This window comes from Delphinapterus leucas, chromosome 14 (assembly GCF_059928025.1).
Source record: "Delphinapterus leucas isolate spDelLeu-1000000601 "Yukka" chromosome 14, BTC_Dleu_Yukka2, whole genome shotgun sequence".
NCBI lineage: Eukaryota > Metazoa > Chordata > Mammalia > Artiodactyla > Monodontidae > Delphinapterus > Delphinapterus leucas.
The window spans coordinates 22615493-22636534 of record NC_143142.1 but is presented as its reverse complement, the minus strand read 5'-3'; the positions used below and the strand labels follow the sequence as shown (position 1 = coordinate 22636534).

Below are 21042 nucleotides of genomic sequence, written 5' to 3'. Positions count from 1 at the left end.
TTTGATTCGCAAAGGTTTCTGGGAAGGGTGGACCGATACCCAAGGAAGGACTACGAATCCCAGCAAGCAGTTCGTGGCGTGAGGGCGCAGGAGGAGGAGCTCAGAGCCGTTGGGCCCCGCGGAGCCAGGTACCTTCTTTGGCGGGACGTCAAGGGCGAGTGTCCTTACCCCCACGGGAGGGCTTGGGCTCTTCCATCTAAGTCCGCGAGCCCCGCGGCGGGCCACACTATTAAACGGAATGCGGAGTGGATAGGGGAGCGAGGCCTGGGTGCCCGGTCCCAGGCTTGTCCCCCGTCCTGTCTCTGTCAGCCCCAAGTCCAGGGTTAGAGTTGGAGCCTGTGGCACAAGTCGGGTCCTGGGAACTGAATCCCTCTGCCCAGCCTCAGGGGAAGTGGCGATTCTGCCCATGCTTCATGTTACCCTCATCCCTGGGCTTCGCAGCTGACAGTCCTGGCTTGGAAAGCAGGAGACCTAGATCCACTCATTCCTTCTTGGGAATAGAAATAGCAAGGACTTAGGAGGACTAGGGCCGTCCAGCACATGTTTTCTAAGTACCTCTGGGCCTTGCGCTGGGGACCCAGCGGTGAACAAGTCCCTGCCTTCATGGAGCGCCCATTCTACTGTGTATGGGTAGATGGGAAGGTGCAGTAATGACAAGTAATGCTTTGAAGAGCTGAAGAAAGGTTGATTGGGGAAGGGGTGGTGGTGGTAATATTTTAGACAAGGTGGGCCCCAGGGCGACACTTAACCCTAGACCTGAGTGAATAGTAGCCGTTCAAACAGGAAAACGTTGGTGCGAAGGCCTTGAGGCTGTTCTATCCTGGGGTGTTTGAGGGGGAAAAAAGTAGAGTGGACTATGAAGTAGGCTCAGGTCAGCTCATATCTGGCCTTGTAACCCGTGGTAAAAAGTCTTAGTTTTTTCTAATTGCACTAGGAAGCCAATGAAGTGTTTTAAGCTGCGGTGTGACATGATCTAATTTACATTTTAATGTCATCATTTCTGGCTGCTCTGGAGAACAGACTGAAGAGGGGAAGTTGCTGTGGTGGGTCAATTGAGGCAGGGTGGTAATTTAGATTAGGGTGTGGATTAGAGTAGTGATCAGATTTGGGATGTATTTTTGGAGGTGGGACAAACAGAACAAGCTGACAGATGCATGTAAGGGCTTACAGGAAAGTGGACTCGAGAATGGCATCAAAGTTTTGACCTCAGCAACTTAAAATCAACAGGATGGTCTTAAGTTCTGTTTGGCCACATTAAGTTTGAGCTGCCCCTTAGGCATCAAATGGAGGGGTCCAGAGGCTAATTGGGATTTGGATCTGGAGTTCAGAGGAGAGGCCTGAGCCAGAGATAAAAGTCATTGGCGTACGTGTGGCATTGAAAACCAGGGACTGGATTCGAGACCCGGATCTGCCTGTGACTTGTAAAAGCAACAGTAATGCCTTGTTTGGGGACTGGTAGGAAAAACGTGAAATGCTCTATATCCACCATGCGGTTATTTTCTATTTGCAAAGCGTCCTGGTAGCCCTTTCGGGCAGGAAGTTGTGAAGCTTCTGGGAAAGAATACTTATATCTTCCCAGATGAGTTCAGAGGAGGGAGGAATTATTTTAGGTGAGATGGGTAGGGAAGACCACAGGGAGTTAAGGTGGGCTTGTTTTATTTTTTTGCCTTTTTAGTTCATTCTCATTTTGGAGCAACAATTTTTTAAAAATCTAATTTTCTTTAGGCCATCGATTTCAACTTAGAAATTATTATTCTATACATAAATCTAGAAAAATTAGAAAAATGACCTTAACTTTCCCTTTGATTAATGTTTGAACTCAACTTGAACAAACTAAATTCCTTTAAACATTCAGCCCTATCTTCAGCTCAGTTACATTCCCTTACACATTTAAGTCCACTTATACATTTAATATATTTGATTTTCTTTTTAAGTACTTCAGATATATAACCTAACAAGCATAATTTCCCCAGAATACTCAAACAGTTACTAGAAAATCTAATAAATTAACCTTATAAATGTAATAAATTTTAATACTTTTCAATACTTCTAACAAACTTAGTCAAATTCTGTTTTGTCAACTTGTTCTCAGTCAGGGGATTCAAAAAATACAGGCTCCATCTCTGACAAGAAATTAGGATATGGCGGGCACCCTTAGTAGCTTTTATAGCACCTCAGTGATTTTAACGTGCAGCCAGTGTTTCCAACCATTGCTGACCCCTCAACTTAGAATCACAAGTTTCATATCAATTACTGACAGATACTTTATCAATTACCTAACTACATATTTTAACGTTTATATTTTAAACTGGAATCACAGTGCTTTTCTGTTATATACTCAACATGTCAAATTCTTTTCAATGTGATACTTTTAAGCACCAGGTAGACACTGATTATTAATAATCTTAGGACAGGAACATTAGTACAATAATTGATTTAGTCTACTACCTCTGTTTTCAATTTTAAGCTTTCCTGGAGTGTGACAGGACGCTTAGCCAGTAAGAAAACACTTTTATCCACTCTAACAAATTGTGCTTAGCATTCTCATCAAGTCGGGGTTACCATTTCAGCTTACTGAGGTGGTTCATAGTCCAACCAGTTTCTGACTGGGACACAGATTTGCGGGCTGTGTCTACCCAGAGTGACTGCCTTCAGCAAAGGCTGCCTTTGGGATGCAGGGGATGAAGAGGTCAGTGAACAGTGGAAGCTCAGTTCTCCAGGCTTTTATTTCTTGGGGGTACCTACTGGGGGTGGCTAGAGTCCCTGGTTAAAATGCAAATTTCTGAGCCCCTCTCCAGATCTGCTGAGCCAGAATTCCTGAGGATCTGATTCAGGAGACTTCATTTTTAATAAGCTCCTCACCAGGAGCAATGGAAAATTTTGAGGAGTTGTTTTGAGAGGGTTGATCTGATGCTGCCAAGGGTGGGCTGAACTAAGGAGGCTGGTCCAGATGTGAAGGGGTGAGACCTGACTTGGGCAGTGGTAACAGAGAGTCACATGGTATTTGGAGCCCAGACTTGGTGGTGGGGAGAGAAGGGAAAGGCAGAGGTGTTTATATGAGTCAGGGTATATGGTTCAAGAGCCTCTTTCAGACTATTTTTGCCTTTCCTATTTGGAAACTCTGGCCTCTTGGGACCTCTAACTATCTGGTGAGAAACTGTCTCCATCCTGAAGCTCCTGGAGCCCAGATTTGGGTTCAGCTGACCTTCACTGGGCCAGGTCCACTTGGAATCAGGGCTTGTCCTATCAACCGTCAGCCTGGACTGAGGAAAATGTTTACGCTAGATCCCTTTCAACACCACCCCCGGCCGGTTCATCCAGGTGAACCGGGTCACTGGAACCATCCATGGAAGCCTCCTAAGGAAGAAGGAATAGGGTTTATCCCTGCCTGACAAATTTCCCACTTTTTTGAAGGGAATTTTTTGGGAAAATTTTAAAACTATACACGCCAAAAATAGAAACTTAGAAAAACAGAAAAACACAAAATGAAAAAAAGAAAATCCCGCACATCATAATTTTATTCTCTAGACATAACTACAGTAAATATTTTGTGTCTTCTCCAGTCTGTATGTGTGTCTGTGTGTATATGTGTGTGTTGAGGTGGGAAGTTCTTTCTCCTTAAAAAAGTGGTATCATGTTGTACATACTGTTGTGACAATGAGTCATTTTTCATTTACAATATGGGATGAACATTTTATCCCTGTAGGGAATTGTTCCCTTTGACTGATTCTTCTTTAACTGAAGTATAGTTGATGTATTACTTTGACTTGATTTTTTTTTTTTTGCGGTATGTGGGCCTCTCACTGTTGTGGCCTCTCCCATTGTGGAGCACAGGCTCCGGACGCGCAGGCTCAGCGGCCATGGCTCACGGGCCTAGCCGCTCCGCGGCATGTGGGACCTTCCCGGACCGGGGCACGAACCCGTGTCCCCTGCATCGGCAGGCGGACTCTCAACCACTGCGCCACCAGGGAAGCCCTGACTTGATTTTTAATGGCACCATTGAATAGGTTTGCTCACACCCTACTCTTGCTCCTTGCCAGTTGTGGGCTCCCTCTACCCAAAGTTATTTTTAGGGTAAAATGAGGATGGTAGGCTTTGTGCATCATCATTGAACCCCTTCCCCCTCTCTACACAGGACCCTGAGCGGTCTGCCTGGCATGTGGTGAGCAATGGATAACTGTCAGCTCTTTTTACTCTTGGACATTTGGAGTTTGGTTTCAGGACAAGCTACATTGCAGTGCTCACCTTGGTACCTAGATCTTAGAGATGATCTCTGATCATTTCCTTGGAGGAAGTCCCTGTTGGATGCAGGCGCCCCTCTTTGGGACCCCCAGCACAGAGCTTGTTACCTATGACTGTTACTGGGGGCACATCTGTCGGCCACCCATCCCCAGCACATACTCAGCTCACGTTCTCGTGAGAGCATGGACTCTGTGTCATGAAGCGTGAACCGCACTCTGGCAGAGAGGAAGTGCTTAGTGTGTTTGGCTGGTGAATGAATGACTGAAAAGGGAACCATGGAACTTTAGAGTTGTGCATATGCAAGTGGGAGGGGGGCCCTCCTTTGACTTGACTCAGGAGAGTTTTGCATTGTGGGGCACTTTGTACCTGTGGCCATCACAAATTATAAAGTGATTTAGTTTCTCCATTCATTTATTTCACTGTATTAGTTAGCTGTTGCCGTATAACAAATTACCCTAGAATTTAGTGACTTACCACAACAAACATTATCTGATACGGTTTCCAATGGTCGGGAATTTGGGAGTGGCGTAGCTGGGTGGTTCTGGCTCAGAGTCTCCCACAAGGTTGCTGTCAAGCTGCCAGCCAGGGCTGCCCTCCTCTGAAGGCTTGACTGGGGCTGGACGGTCTGCTTTCAAGCCCACTCACTTGGCTGTTAGCAGGAGGTCTCAGTTCCTTGCCATGTGGGCCTCCCTACTGGGCTGCTCACAGTATGGTAGCTGGCTTCCCCCCAGAACAAGTGATCAGAGAAAGGGAGACACCAGGATGGAAGCCACGTTGTCTTATAACCTGATCTTGGGGGTGACATACCATCCCTCGGCTCTCTTCTCTTAGTCACAGAGACCAACCCTGATATGCTTTGGAACGGGAGACACAAAGTGCAGACACCAGGAGGTGGGGTCATTGGGTGCCACAGAGGCTGGCTGCCACGTCCACAGATGTGCATTAAGCAGCACTGGCTTGCCAGACCCTCTGCCAAGCACCTAGCATGCACGATTCAATCCTCACAGTACTCCTGTGAAAAGTATTATTACCCCCGACTTCCAGATGAGGCTCGGGGCAGGTAGTTTGACGAGAGTATCACACCCCGCGAGTGGCAGGGTTGGGATTCAGGCCTGGGTGGGTGGCTATACAGTAAGGGCTGACTTGTGTGGCCTGTGTGACTTCAGGCAAACTCCCTCCTTCTCTGTTCCTCAGTCTGTCATCTCCCCCCTTAGACCAGCATTTCTCCAAGTACGGTCTGTGGACTCTGCATCAGGGCCTCCTTAGACCCTACCCCTGTCCCAGACCTGCTGAGTTAAGAAATCGCTGTGGGTGGAGCCCCCACTGCCTCATATTGCTGAGAGTGGATGATATACTTTACTTTAAGAAGTGAACACGTTTATAAAGCAGAAACTAACACACCATTGTAAAGCAATTGTACTCCAATAAAGATGTAAAAAAAACAAAACAAAGTGAACACGTGAATGAGGTCAGGATGAGAAAGCTTCGTGGTTGCTACAAAACCCTGGGACATCTGAGGGAGACCCTTAACATATCAGGGCTCCTATCAGGGGAGACATCTGGATCTTCTTGGCACTTCTGTTGGAGCTGGGTCCTGAGCAGGCAGTCTGCAGGCCACCTGCAGGGGCCGGGTCCGATGCCGCCAACTCCAGACGGCAGGCATATGTGGCGCTGGGACATTGCCATACTCCTAGTGGGCGTGCAGTAAAGCCGTCCTCTGGCTGAGGTTTGCTGTTCACCTGGGGTCTGGTGGTGCCATAATTAGAAGAAATGACAGGTAAGCTCGAGGGCAGCATGTGGTGAGCACAAGTCCTGTATAATTACAGCATGCATCCCAGCCCCTGGCCACGGCCGAGCTGTTGACTGATTTTAGCCTTGTGCCAAAGCCAGCTCTGTACCTGAGACGCACGTGATGAAAGCAACCAAGAATATCAGTGAAGCACAGATGTCTGCCTTGAGCCAGCCTCACGGTGGAGCGGTGGGGTGGGGAGAGAATGGGTCCCGGGTCAGCCAGGCCCCAGTGTGAATGCTGGCTCCGGTGTGCCTTGGCACGCCTGGTGAGGGCTCCACAGGAGGTGCACGGGGGCCCTCAGCACCACTGGCCCACCCGCAGCACTCAGGTTGATGAGAAATCTTCCTTATCAGTGTCTCTCCCGGTCGTGGCTTTGAGCAAAATAGGAGTGAGTGTTTGTGAACCTGTTTCCTAATCTGCGAAGTGGATGCCTTGATATCTACTCCGAGGGTCTGTGAGGATTAAATAAGAGGATGCCTAGCACACAGGAGTCAAATCTGATTCTCCTTTCTTCCTTCCTCCACCCCACAGCATCTCAACTCGTTGGTCATCTTTTCCTTGAGCCCGGAGGCCTGCAGTCAGGTGCCGTGGGCTCGCTGGGTGTGGTCTAAGTCGGTAGTGGGGGCCCTGCTGGAGACAGAAGCCCTGCAGGGAGGGTGGGGGTGGCAGAGACCTGCTTTCGGGGGCCTTACGTGTCTCTCTTCTCGTCCCCGTCCTTGTCCCCAGATTCAGGCTTGTAGAGAAGAGGGTCGGTGAGCAAAGGGCGGGAGGCCTTGGGCTCCACGGGTGGCTCCCTCGCTTATTCCACCAGCAGTTCTGCGTTTGGTCCTCTCTTCCGGGTGGTGCAGTTGGACAGACAGACAGAACCCTCTGCCCCCGTGGAGCCTGTATTCTAGTGGGGAGGCAGCTCTTGTGACAGTAAATCAGTGTGTGAGACGAGCTATGGAAAACAGCAGGTGGTGAGGGGGCAGACGTGTTTGCTGCTGTGACTTTGGCTGCAATTTTAAATCAACTGGTCAGGACGTGCTGGGGGTAGGAGGGGAGTGAGCTTCCCAGGGGATGATGGCAACAGCAGTAACGGCCTCCATTCTCTGTGGTGGTAAATTCACAGCAGCGGCGGGGTCCCTGTTTTATAGCTAAGGACAGACTCTGGGAGATGAAATAACTTTCTAGTGGTGGAGCTAGAATTTGAGCCCAGGCCTGTGTGACCTCAGAGGGTGGTCCCACTAGCATTGCCCTCTGCCCCGTGCCCATGAGGAGCCACCCTGTCACCTGGCGAAGCTCCAGGGAGCCAGCAGATGCTGTCGCCACCGTGGACCTGGTCTCTGGGAGTGGGTGGGTGGCACTGCCTGTGTTCCTGGTGAGGGAGTCGGGCCGGATGGTCCTGTGTTCCGGACAGGACCTCGCTCACACACTGCAGAGTGCGCCAGCCTCAGAGGACGAGGATGAATCACAGCAGAGAGGGCCAGCTTAGTCAGCACCCCATGCTGGTGTCTGGGTGCCGTAGAGACGTCCGGCTGTCCCCATTCCCCTTTCCCTGACCTCCCACTCAGGGCTGCCAAGTGCGGTGGTGCAGGTTGTGCCTTGTGCAAGGATGCCTGGCTACGAGGTGAGACAGAGTGAAATACACTCTGCTTGCCAAGTTGTGTGTCTGGCCCGGTGCTGTGTCTGTCCAGAGGATTCTGCAGCCGCATCTTTTGCTAATATGCGCCAGGGCACTGGAGCGGGAGGGATTTGGGTCAGGAGCTCTAGAACTTCACACCTGGACGATGCCTGGGTGAGGTCACCTTGCTGAAGGCCAGCTCCTAACCAGGGACAGGGCCTCTGCCTCCATGGGGTCAGGCCTGTGAAGGAGGCAGGAAGTGCTGGCCCCTCTAAAGCCGCTCTGCTCCCTTGACACCGTTCCCGGGCATTGGGGGCTCTGCAGAGCTGCTGTGCAGGCAGAGGTCTTAGCCTGCCAAAAGGGCTGAGGTTCAGTCCCACCCCTGCCTTGTGCTGTGTGCTTTGGACAACTCAGTTCCCCTTTCCTGGCCTCCCTTGCCTCATCTGTAATATGGAATAGCTGACCACAGAGGTCACTTGGGCACTGATATCCTGTTCCTTGTTCTGAGTCTCAGTTTTCTGAAATACAGGCTTTTGGAGGCTAATAATAATGATGGTGATGATGGCCAATGTTTCTGGAGGGCCTCCTGTGGGCCAGGCTCTGTGCTAAGTGACACACGTGTGTGTGTATGCCCTTAGAGATCACCTGGTCTAGCTGTCTGCCTCCCACTTCACATGTGGGGAAACCGAGGCCTAGAGAGGGCAAGTGACAGAGCCACATCTTCACCTGGCAGAGCTGGGACTAGACACAAAGTCCATTGACCCGTCCTGGACGGCTGAGCACTTCCCCTGTGCCAGATGAGGGGTGGCCAGTGTGGGCAGAGGGAGGCACGGGTGGGCAGCGCTGCCACGATGGCCCTCAGCTGAGGCTGGTGTGCCCCCCATGGTTTGTACATGTGAGAGAGAGGGGAAAACACAAATACACACGTTCACACAGACACACACAGCCCAGCCCCGAGGGGCTCATCATTTGAATCGGTGTTGCTGGGCAGATTGGGAGAGGGGCGTGTGATCTTCATTTCCTGGTGGTTTGTTTGGAGACCTGCTTTGCCCTTCCTGGATGTGTGATCTGGGGCACCTCACAGCACCTCTCTGGGCCTCAGTTTCCTCAATCGTAAATGAGGTTGTAATACATACCTCTTGGGGTTTAAAGGGGCCACGTGGTCCTGGGGGTGTAGTGAGTAAAGGAAAGCTGTCATCAGTATGATTTGTTAGGAGGCGACTTTCATAAGTGATTAGGAGTATGGGCTCTAGAGCCATCCTGCCTGTGTTCTAAGCCCAGCTCGGCTGCTTTCTAGCAGCATGATCTTGGCTAAGTCACTTCACTTCTTGGAGCCTCAGTTCCCTCATCTGAAACCTCACAGGTTGTCCTGAGGATTAAGTGAGATGATGGATTATAAAGCTTTTAGCCCAGTGCTGGCACATAGTAGGTGCTTAGTGCATCAAATATTACATAACATTTATTGTACACTTGCTTAATGCCAGACATTATTAGTGTCATTTGTATTGCTGTTACTCTTTTATTAATAATTCATTTGGATTCAAACTTCCGTGTGCTGCTCCCTAAGCAATCAGCCAACCCGTTGGACCCACCGCCCCATATTCCTACAGTGAAAGTAGAGGCCTGGAGAGGTCCAAGGTCACACAGCTGGCTTCCCAGTGCCCTGTGTGGTTTTGCCTAGCTAAGTCTGCCGCAGAGCCACTGTTCCTTATCAGTCTCCTGGAGGAACGCCCCTCCCACTGGCCCTCCCTTCCCCTCCCCTTTATGCTCCAGAGCCAGTGGCTCCTCTGAGCTTCAGCCTTCATGAATGGCTTAGTTAAGCACTCGGCCGTTAAACGTTCATCTCTTACAATTTCAGTCCAATTCCTATAAGTTTATTGGCAAGACAGGGTGTATTAGAGCTGCCAAATTTAATATATCAAGTCCGCGTGTCTGGGATGCGGTTTCTCAGCAGTAATGGGAGAAGAGAGGTTTTATACGTTTTCATTTTGAATGACTGTTCGTGATCCCATTACAGCCCTTGACTTAATGGCTGCTGCCTCTGCCGCAGGAGCGGCTTTCTCCATCCCTCGCCTGGCTGCCTGGACTGTCCAGGGGCTTATTTGTCTCTGTGTCTCTTCCCGTTCTCTTCTTCCCAACATGTATTCCCCCATCTCTCTGCCCTGTGGGTCAGGTCTCAGCTTTAACTCTACTTGCCAGATTCTGAGAGTCTGGGGCTTTTGCCGCTGGCCTGGGCTGCTACCTCGTGACCTTGGGGAAGTCACTTTTCTTCCTCCTCTTGGCCTCAAGAACCTGCTCTGGGAAATGAGGGGTCAGACTATAGGACCTGAAAGGTGAGAGGCTATTCTGGGCTCAGCCTTTGCAGATCCCACCTGGTGGCCCTGAGTGAACCCATTTGTCCTCTGGTCTTGTGACACAAACAGGGACTCAAGGGCTGGCCTTGAGTCATGGCTGCAGATCTCCTGGGTCAGGAGTGGCAGCTGTGGTCACCAGGACTGAGGGGTCTTAAGTGTCTGAAGACCCTGAAACGTTCTCATTTCCCTCTGTGATTGCCACCTAAGTGTTTAGCTGATCTCCTTGGGAAGCTGTGTGCATTTCTACCTGAGCCCTCTGGCTTCTCTAAGCCTTAAGCTGGCTGTGGAAGGGAGGACACCAGCAGCAGGATTTTAGGGCACCTGGGTTTGCCTTCTGCTTACCAGCTATGTGACCTTGGGCAGATCGCTTCCTCTCTGTGAACCCCAGTTGTCCCATAAGGAAAATGGGAATTAACTCATTGTTGAATAACAAATATTTGGTTGCCTACTCTGTACCATGCACCACTTTGGGGGCTGGGGCTTTGTAAATTTTATGTAGAAAAATAAAGTGTGAGTGTCCTAAAAACAACAACAAAAACACAAAAATATCCCAGCCCACATGGATTTATATTCCTGTTGAAGGAAAGAAAAATATAATAAACATAACAAGTAACTTATTACTTCAAAGGTGATAAAAGTGAAGCAGGGAATAGGGAAAGCTAAGTGGAGGGTTCTGCAATTTTAAATAAAGTGGTCATGGGAGATTACTGAGAAGGTAGTATTTGAGCAAAGATCGAAGGAGTCAAGTGAGCAAGCGGGGCAGGTATGTGGGGGGGGGGGGGAGCATCCCGGCAGAGGGAACAGCAGGTGCAAACAGCGGGAGGTGGGCGTGTGCCTGGCGTGTGCCTGGCGCGTGTGAGGAGCAGAGAGGGGGGCTGTGCGGCCAGCATGGAGGAACAGGAGAGGGGACGTCAGAGGTGGTGGTGGGGGCTGTCCAGAGTGGGTGAGGTGGTGGTTCTCCAGCCTGGCTGCAGACGAGAATTCCCTGGGGTGCATTAAAACATGCTGATGCCCAGGCCTCACCCACTGTGTTTCTGCTTTAACCGACCTGGGGTTGAAGCTGGGCGTCAGAACTGTTAAAAGACCCCTCTGGAATGAGGCCTCTCAGGCCATAAGCATCCGCCCGGGTAGCCCCTCATGGGCTGTTGCGGAGTTCATACGAGCTGGTGTGGGTAAGTAGAGCCTTCCTGACGTGGCGCAGGGCTGGCCCCCGGGCATGCTCAGGCAGGGTGGTGGCATTTCCTCTGCGCTCTGACCCAGCGCCCTGCGACTTCCCAGGCAGCGGCAGCACCTGGCGGGGGTGACCATGGGGAAGCGTTACTTCTGTGACTACTGCGACCGCTCCTTCCAGGACAACCTCCACAACCGCAAGAAGCACCTGAACGGGCTGCAGCACCTCAAGGCCAAGAAGCTCTGGTACGACATGTTCCGAGGTGGGTGTTGCCGGCCTGGCGGCCGGGCTGACGAAGCCCTATTCTCCAGTCTTTCTTATCATCAGACAGGGAAACGCTGCGGGCCAGCGACAGTGCTGGTCTGGGCTCTTTGAGGAGCAAAAGAGAGGAGGCCTGGGTTGCTGGCCCCTGGGGCAGATGGGCCCTCAGAAGGGCAGGTGGAAGGCGAGCTCCTTTCCCTGCAATCCTGACTGAGGGCTCCGTTCTCTGACGCCTTGCCAGGCTCTGGGGACACTGTGGCCACGAAGAAGGCCTCTCTAAGGAGCTAATGTCTGGGCCCACAGCTGAAAGGTAGGGAAAAGCCAGTGGTCCATCCTGGGCAGAGGGCAAAGCGCCAGCTGCTCTCGGAGCCGAAGAGAGGATGAGAAGGAGCATGGTAGGGGCCGAGGCTGGCCACAGGGCTGGGGCCAGATCGTGCAGGCCTGCGGAGGCCACGGTAAGGGGGATGGGCAGAGGGCAGCCTTTGAAGGGCTGTGGGCAATAGCCACCACGACTGGAGCTACGTTTGATGGCGATGGCCGACTGCTGCCTGAGCAGGGGGCGCAGTAAATGGCTGTCGAATGACTGAGCTGCTTCTGGGAAAGGCTTATGAGGCAAAGGAATTAAGGCTATAACCACCTGGCACAGGGCCTGGCACCCAGGAGCATTGGCTGGAGGGGAGCTGCTGCTGCTCTGCTGTCTTTAGACACACTGAGCCGTAGTGAGAGAGGCACCAGGAGCTGGACAAATGGAGGGGGACTGTGGCAGTGGGGTGGGGTGACCAGGAGCTCCTGGAATGAGCCGGGGCAGGGCTGGTGCTCCATGAGCTGGGAAGCAGGATTCCAGGACAGGGCCCAGAGGCTGGAAGGAAGAAGCTGAGTCCCAGCAGCTCAGAAGGGGAGACAGAGAGTTCCCTGGTCTGTGACTCAGATTCAGGTCACTCACATTTTATTGAGTGCCTGCTGTATGCCAGGTGCCTTCCATGGTCTGTCATTTGCTTTTCTCAGTAACTCTGTAAGGCAGCAGATCTAAACCCTTTGAGTTAGGATCACCTAGAGACCTTAAAATAAAAAACACTGATCCCCTGACCCCCATCCCCAGAAGCAGGTTTGGGCTGGGGTCTAGGCTTGGGTGAGGGAGAGTGGCCAAGCCACTCAGCAGACCAGGCGTGGCTATGGTTGCAAGGGGCTGGGAGTGGGGGCAGAGGGGAATTCAGGGGCAGAGGGGTCTCCCAGGTGCCTCAGAGGCCTCTGAACCTGGTGTCAGGCAGAGGCTTCCTGTATCCCAAATCCAGTAGGGGCTGCGATCTGGCGTGGTGCTAGGCCTCAAGGTTATCCTGGTGTTTGTTCCTAGTCCCAGACTTTCAGCCAAGAACCCTGGCCCCGTGGGTACAGGGTTGATTGGAAGAGGGCTATAGAAAAGATGAAACAGTGGGTGCCACGAGCCCCTTCTCAGGGTTCCCAGCATTCGCTCACATCCCCAGCCATATCCAGTCCTTAAAACAGCACTTCGAGGGAAGCTGGGCAGGCCAGGGAGCCCCACTTACAGGTGGTGACTTAGAAATCCAGAGCAGTGGATCACCTCACCCTGGTCCCCAGGCTGACATATGAGCTCTTTCCCCTTCCCTGGGAGGCTTCCCCAGGGCTCCAGCTCACCTGCACAACCGCACAGCACAGTCTCTGCAAGGGCACAGGGTACCCTGCCTCAGCTAGGACTCGAGACCTGCTCTGCTCCCGGCTTCATGGCCTTGAACAAGTCCCTTAACCCTCAGAGGGCTGATGATCCATCTGCCTTGGTCAGGACAGGCATGGGCCCTGGAGCTGGGCTGCCTGATGTCAGTCCCAACGTGTCACTCACTAGCACTGTAGCCCTAATTTTGCCATGTGTAAAACAGCTGTAATAGCCATACCCCCCCTCCCAGGGATGTGACGGGGCTCAGTAATCTCCTGATGACTGTATGGCACGTAAGGACTTACTAAGTAAGAACGATGCTTATGGGTCCACAAAAGGATTGGCCTTGTACCCTTTATCTCATGGCTCATTCATTCAGCCAACACTTGGTGAGTGCTTAGCGTGTCCTTGGCTCCCAGAGAGGCTCTGAAGACTTAAAGGTGAATAAAACAGGGCCCCTCTCCTGTGTAACCTCACACCCCATTACAACAGTGTGTTCTGGGTGGAACCCCTGTCCCACCCAGGCCTCCAAGCCCTGCTGAGCTGTCCCTCCAAGCTCCAGCCACACTGACCACCACAAGTACTGTCCCCTCTGCAGGCATGCCTTTCCTGCTGTCCTCCCCACCCCAGACAGTCCTCCAGGACGCCCTCTCCAACTCCTGGGCCAGGTCAGGTCATTTGGCTGCGTGCTGGCTGTTTACCCCGTTTATATCCACGTGGATTAGTGTGACTATTGGAGTGGAAGGAAGGACCAGGTCTGACTTGTTCTCCACTAAATCCTCATCCTGGCGCAGCGCCTGGCACACAGGACGTGCTCAGTAAATGTTTGTTAGATGAATATCTCAATGAACAAGCAAACAAACCCAGGGCAGCAGGGCAGCTGTTAATTTGGGGAGCTGAAGCGAGAAGGACCAATAGGGTCAGATCATGAGGAGCCTTGAATGCCAGGCGGAGGAGCAGGGCCTGTGGCTGGGGGTTCTCAATCCTGGGTGCACTTCAGAATCACTAAGGAGCTTTTAACAATTCTCATGCCCTCCCCTTAGATGAATTACAACAGAACCTGAGAAAGATGGGCTTGGGCTGTGTATACTTTAAAAGCTGCCTAGTGATTCGCCGTGTGGCTGGAGTTGAGACCCACCAGCCAGATGCTGGGCAGCCTGGAACTCTTCTCCCATACTGAGTCACCCCACCAGGGCCCCTTGTCTAAGACTCAGACTCAGCCCCATTTCCAGTTTAGCTGTCCTACCCCAGTGGGGCCCTGGGCAATGTCCACACGCCCTCCACCAGCCCTCCTCCCCAGGGAAAGCCTCTGGCACCAGCTGGGTGGGCTGAGTCTGACAAGTCCAGTGCTGACCCTCTCCCCATGCTGCTGGCCCACCCACGCTCCTGCAGGCCGCCCCGGGAGTAAGTCCTCTGATAGCTAACTCTCGACCCCAGCAGGCCAGCCCTGAGGAAGTGAGGAGCCCCCCTCAGAGTCGGCTACTCACCAGCCACCAGGAAATCAGCAACCACACAGGAAAGGGTGGGGGCTTGAGACGCACAGGCCAGGGTTCAGACCTGGCACTGCCACTTCTTATGTGTGTGCCCCCTTTCCCTGTGTGAACCTCAGTTTTTCCGTCTGCAAAATGGGGATGTTCATGTAAATGGTGGGTTTATGAGGAGGAAATGGAGTAAGAACTGCTCTCGTTTGTTGAGCATCCACTCCAGAGGCTCTCAGCCCTGGCTGCACATTAGCATCACCCGGGGACCATGATGCTGAAGCCGTTCCCAGCCCCACTTTCCCACAATTCTAATGTGGGACCTCCTCTGCCCAGTGCTCTCTCCATCCGTTATCTTATTAAATGTTGACAGCAGCCCTACCAGGTGAGAATTTTCCTCCCATTTTACGTATGGGGAAACTGAGACTTAGAGAGAGTTCACCTACCAGTCAGGGCTCGTTAATGGGGAGCCCACCTAACCCCTCACTCCATTTGGATGTGGCCTGGAGAGTATTCAATTGGAAATGCTTGGTACCTGCTCCAGCTGGAAAGTCTGACTTGAGGGCTAGGTAGGAATTTAGTGGTGAGGTCTCCATCTTGGAGTAACCAGCGGAGATGTGTTTGATTTCCGAATAAATTTAGGAAAGAAACAAGAAAGTGTAACAGAAAATCTAAACAAAGAAGAGCAGAGGACCCAGGGGGCTCTTAGAGTGAAGGTCAGAAACACCAGGGGAACTATTTTGACTCGGTGACTTTGGAATCCAGTGAAAAGGAATGGCTAACACCATGAAATGAAGCATAGAAGTCAGAAGTCAGGTGGGATAAGGCTTCCAACAGCCATTAGACTTCTGAGGTGGAGGTCATGGTGACATTTGGCGGATGTGGTCCTGTGTACCTGGACTCAGTAGCCCATGGTCCTTCCTTTACCCCAGCAGCCTCTAGAAAAGGCAGCAGATGGACGGGGAAAGTGCACAGCTCAGACCTGGCCTCTCCTTCCTCCAGGGCGACATGAGGGCCTCTGAGTCAGGGCACCTTCCTCACTCGTCTCACTCACTTACAGATTGTGACTGATTGATTCCTTGCCCGCCAAGGAGCATACAAGATTTAAACTGTACCTATATGATGAAAATAAAAGTAGGAAAAATCGGAGGAAACCGGGGTTAAGGTTCATATCCAGAAAGATTGCCAGGAAGTCCTGTTGAGGCCGGTGGCTAGTGTGAGAGGGGAACAGAGGGAGGTGGGGTACAGCCTTGGCCATGGAGCGATGCCTGGGCCCTGGGGTTTACTGGTGGGCTTTTTAGGTTTTTATTTTGAAATAATTAGAGAGTCTCAGGAAGTTGCAAAGACAGTACAGAGAAGTCTTCTTCTGGTACCAGGACTTCAAAAAAAAACACCTCCCAATATGATCTACTGTGCAAAGTTGAGAGTCTCTGACCTCAAACCTGGTCCTGGCCTTTGGCTGGGTCTAGGTGGGGTGGGTGGGGCTGAGGTCACCTGAAGCTCGGATCCCTCTGCCCAGCATCCCTACCTGTGGTCATCCCCTCTTACACTCCTCCGTGGATGAGGACCTCTTTCCTTCCCTGATCTCAGTGGTAGGAAGTGCCCGTGTGCAGCTAAAGTCTGAACCCGGATCCTCTCTCCTCGCAGATGCAGCTGCCATCTTGCTGGATGAGCAGAACAAGCGGCCCTGCAGGAAGTTTCTACTGACAGGTAAAGCGTTCTACTCCGTTCAGGTCCCCTAGGGACCAGCATGCCCTGTCTGATCTGCTTGGACTTCCGCACAGCCTCCCCCCACCCTCCCGCCTGAGCCCGCTTTGTGGCCTTGGTGCGTCAGCTGACTTGACACAGTCAACAGGGGCCTTCCCAGGGGTTGTGCCTTATGACATCCAGGGCTTGGTCCTCAGCTCTTCAGACCTAGAATGTGATTTTATCAGCTTACCCAGAACAAGCAAGGGCTGGGAGATTGCAAGTAAATCCAGGAGATACTAATAGGTGTAATAGACTGGCTGATTAAGTTAGTCTGGGAGCCTGACCTCTACTGTGCCCGACCTCCACTGTGCCCTCCCTCCCAGCAGGCAGGGCTGGAGACAGGAACAGGCCTGACAATGCCGAGAAGCTTCAGGGTTAGAACAAAGGACGCTGGGTGTTGATTTCACTGCTCAGTACGCAGCTAATAAAGATGCATATAGTTCAAAGAGACAAAAACCTCAGTAAGTGAAGGAGCCAAAGGCAGATGAAAATAAGGGTAGGAAAAATAAGACAAGGCCAGAAGAATGCTTAGTCTCCTCCATGCTTGCCTTGAGGTCCTGTATACTCTAAGGGTTTGGCCTTGAGTTCCCTAGCAGCCAAGGCAAAGAGGAAAGCCATGATGATTAACATGGTGTAAAAGGGAGCTTAGCACCAAGGAGAGGTACTGCTGTTGGCCTAGGAGAGCGGGGTGAATGGCTGTGCTCCCCTCAGGAGACCATGCTGCCCCTAGAATGGGCACCAGGCCTGCGAATCAGGGGCTGCCATTCCCCATGGGCTGCACCTTGATGTGAACACGCTGCTGGTAGGCAAGGCTGTCTTAGGATACCTCTAGTCTCCTATTATTATTATTTTAAAAATTTATTTATTTTTGGCTGCTTTGGGTCTTTGTTGCTGTGTGCGGGCTTTCTCTAGTTGCAGCGAGCAGGGGCTACTCTTTCATTGTGGTGCGCAGGCTTCTCACTGCGGTGGCTTCTCGTTGCAGAGCACAGAGAGGCTCGCAGGCTTCAGTAGTTGTGGCACAGGGGCTCTAGAGCACAGGCTCAGTAGTTGTGGTGCACGGGATTAGTTGCTCTGCGGCATGTGGGATCTTCCCAGACCAGGGCTTGAACCCATGTCCCCTGCGTTGGCAGGCGGATTCTTAACCACTGCACCACCAGGGAAGCCCTATTTTTTTAATATAATTTTTATTGGAGTGTAGTTGATTTACAGTGTTGTGTTAGTCCAGGTGTACAGCAAAGTGAATCAGTTACACATATACATATATCCACTCTTTTTTTTTTTTTATATATATTCTTTTCCCATATAGGCCATTACAGAGTATTGAGTAGAGTTCCCTGTGCTATACAGCAGGTTCTTATTAGTTATCTATTTTATATATAGTAGTGTGGATACGTCAGTCCCAATCTCCCAATTTATCCCTCCTCCCCCTAGTCTCCTGTTATTTTGAGAAACATTTTGGTCTCCCCAGTTGAGATTTGGAAAGCCAACCTGGACTTTGGTACCTCCTTGACAAAGCTGCCATTAAAGCCTTTCTGGGGCACAGTCCAGCTACTTGTGCCCCCCTCCCCTCCCACCCCCCGCCATGGGCAGGGGGCACCAAGGCAGGGGTGTGAGGAAGCAGAACCCTCTCAGGGACCCACCCATAGTTAGTCGGGGCTACGGGCCAGGGCAAGGGGAGGTAACAGGAGACAAGCCTGCAGAGGCTTATGGAACCCAATCATGAAAGGCTTCAGTGGACTTTGGTCCCCGGCCAGGGAAGGGCTGTGAGCAGGGCCTAGTGGACCAGACAGGCCATGCTGGCTGCTCTTATGGCTGGGCCAGAGAGAGTCCAGCTTCTTCCTCAGGGCTGGAGTTGCTACTCCTTAGTCCCTAACACCCTGCCCCTAAAACTCTGGTGGCCCCTCATCAGGCTGCCCTTCAGCTCAATGGTAGGAGTCCATCCCGGGCAGCAAGTGACTCTCTCCTCCCGTTGCAGGCCAGTGCGACTTTGGCTCCAACTGCAGATTTTCCCACATGTCAGAGCGAGACCTGCAGGACCTGAGTATGCAGGTGGAGGGTGCGTTTCACTGGGACCCTGGGCTGGGCAGGGGTGGGTGCTGGGGGAATGTAGGGGAATGCTGCCCTGTGTCTCCCCCCTTCCCCCTCTTTTGTGGCTGCCATGTGGGGTAGGCTGAGGGCTATCCAGGGCATCAGGAACTGCTTTCAAACCACCCCAGGCATGAGTGGAGAAGGAGCCAGGGAGCCCCCATCCATGTGCCCGGCTGGGTTTAAAGTGACACGCATGGCTTCCTGTCCAGGAGTCCCGAGGGTGTGCCTCAGCCCCACCTGGGCCCTGCTAGCCTGGCATTCATTCATGTACACCCACCCTCCCTTCCTCAATCAGGCAACGTGTTTGGAGCCCCTATTCGGCCCCTGGCAGATCCCCCACTGTGCTCTGGGGACAAGGGGATAAAAAGAGCACCTTCCCTGCCCTCAGGATGCTCAGGCCTGGGGACTACAGGGAAGGGCAAGTTCAGCTTCCCTCTGGAAACTGGCATGTCTGCCTTTGGGAAATTCACTTCCTACTGCTCCAATTAGAGATAAGGAAATTCCCACTTAGATGGTCTTTATCGATCTTCGCATGCAGCCCCTCACTGAATGGATGGAGAAACTGAGCCTCATGTGAGCCCCCATCCAGTGCGGCTCCTCTGTCCACGTGGCCTCGGGCAGCCAGCGAGCGTCTGGGGTGGCCTGGCCTTCACCCTCATCCACCAATAGGCCTCACTCCCCTCCGACCAGTTAGACCCTGTGGGCAGTAACCTGCCCTGGGGATCTGATGACAGTGTAGCAGCAGCCCTGCCACAAACACAGGTTTCTAGGAGCTTTCCCAGGGTGGAAGTGAGGCCTTATGGGCCAGGCCAGCGAGTCCTGGTGACAGCTGTATCTCCAGCTCTTCCAGCCATGGTCTCTCAGAGCCTTTGGCCCGTGGTGGGAGAGCGCAGGCTTTGCCCTGTTCTGCAGCCCACACTGCCTCCCTGACCCCAGGTTTGGACCCCTCCTGAGGACCAGGCTCTCAACTGTCCTGTGTCCAACTCCAAAAAGCTTGGGAGGCAGCCAGTGTTTTGTCTTCACTTCATGGGGAAGCAGAGTGAGGCCCAGAGGGGCTACCTGGGGAGGTGGCTGCAGGATGGGGACAGGCCAGAGGACCTGCTCCTGGCCTCCCAGCCCGTGCCTCCCCCCCCCACCTCTGGAAGGTTCCAGCTGCTTTGTGAGAGTGTGGGGTTCAGATGGGGGTGAGTATGCCCCTCAGTTGCCTGTCTCTCTATCCCCACAGAGGAGAGGTGGGCCAGGGAGTGGCCACTAGACGTCACCGAGCTCCCTGAGGTCCACGTGGAGGACTGGCTGGAGAAGAGAGCCCAGCAGCTGAGCTCGGCCCCAAGCAGCAGGTACAGGCCCTGTGGGTCCCCTTCTCCCATGCCCTCCAGTTGCAAGACGCCAGCCAGCTTGCCCTTGTCTCCACGAACTGCCCAGGGACCAGACACGGGTGCCCCCAAAGGACTCCTCAGGTGGGGGCCACATCGGGAGCTCTTGGGTCCCCAGGCCCTGGCCAGAGGCTGAAGGGCACTTGCCTGAAGGTTCCTGGCCTAGGCCTCATCCCCCTGCCTTAGTGGAGTCTGCAGTGGCTGAAGGGGGCAGGTGGCCAAGCCAGCTTGACTCCACATCACCAAGTCCATTGCCAGAGGGAGAGGCCTGACTGTGGTTACTGAGGCCCCAGAAAGTCAGTCACCACACTGTCCCCTCTAGGCCCTGCCAGATAGGCATGGTTGCTCCGACCCTGCAGAAGGGGAAGTGAGGCTCATGGGATGATGTGACTTGTCCAAGGGCACACAGCTCGGAGCAGGCACAGCTGGGATTGCACAGGCATGTGACAGGCTCTTTGTCATTGTCCCACTGCCTCCTCGAGGAAGTGGCTGGGGTGGGGCTGGCCCAGCTGCTGCCTGGGCCCAGCACTCAGGATGCTCAGAAGTGGACAGGGTGCGCTTTACCCCTTGTATGGGGAGCACCCTGGGTCAGGAGCCCACAGGTGTGTGCTGTGTGCCATCCCAAGTTCTCCTCTTCAAGGTCACAGCCAAGACCAAAGCCAGGGCTCCTGGGGTCGTCTACCAGGTATTGAAAGAGAGAGAAGGGAGGAAAAGGGCTAAAGGATGTGCCTGTGACCTGCCTGACTTGGTAAAGTCACCCCGTGCTGGGCTGCCTCCTTTCCCGTCCTGCACTGGGACCCGGTGGCCTCATGGGACAGCAGCCTGGCTGGGACAGTCTGTGGGAAAGGTGAGGCTTCCCTTGAGGCTCCGCCAGGAGATGAGGGCCAAGCTTCTTGCCTTCTCCGTGCCTCAGTGAGGAGAGCTTGTTAAGCTATTTTAAAATTAACTTTAATTGTTTTTAAATCTGTGCCCAGTTTGTCCCCCGACCTTGAAAATATATAGTACAGTCATGACTCCTGTGTTGGAATGTGACATCCCTTCCGTCTGGTCTTGTCAGAAGTGGTTGTGATCTTGGTAGTGTGGGCACCTCCCTCGGGACTGGTCCAGGGACCCATGTCCTGCACCCCAGCTCGGGGCTGAGGCCACTCAGAGAACTCTGGGGGCTTCCCCACTCCCCCACTCCCTGGACCCAGCTGCCTCCCCGCTCTGCCACCATGGTTCCTCTGCTGGGAGTGAGCCCCAGAGGCCTGGGCACCCCCTGG

At 52.9% G+C, this 21042-nt stretch overlaps 1 protein-coding gene across 2 annotated transcripts in view; it reads left to right on the top strand.

Annotated features, from left to right (window-relative positions):
* Positions 1 to 23: 23 nt before the first annotated feature.
* Positions 24 to 21042, top strand: part of ZMAT5 (zinc finger matrin-type 5) — a 25454-nt gene continuing 4435 nt past the window's right edge. For both annotated transcript variants that reach the window (XM_022550925.3, XM_022550927.3), the window contains exons 1-5: positions 24 to 128; positions 11270 to 11424; positions 16218 to 16280; positions 18295 to 18375; positions 19633 to 19744. In XM_022550925.3, the coding sequence (XP_022406633.1) occupies positions 11298 to 11424; positions 16218 to 16280; positions 18295 to 18375; positions 19633 to 19744 (383 nt within the window). In that variant the 5' untranslated portion in view covers positions 24 to 128; positions 11270 to 11297. The remainder of the gene's footprint in view (positions 129 to 11269; positions 11425 to 16217; positions 16281 to 18294; positions 18376 to 19632; positions 19745 to 21042) is intronic.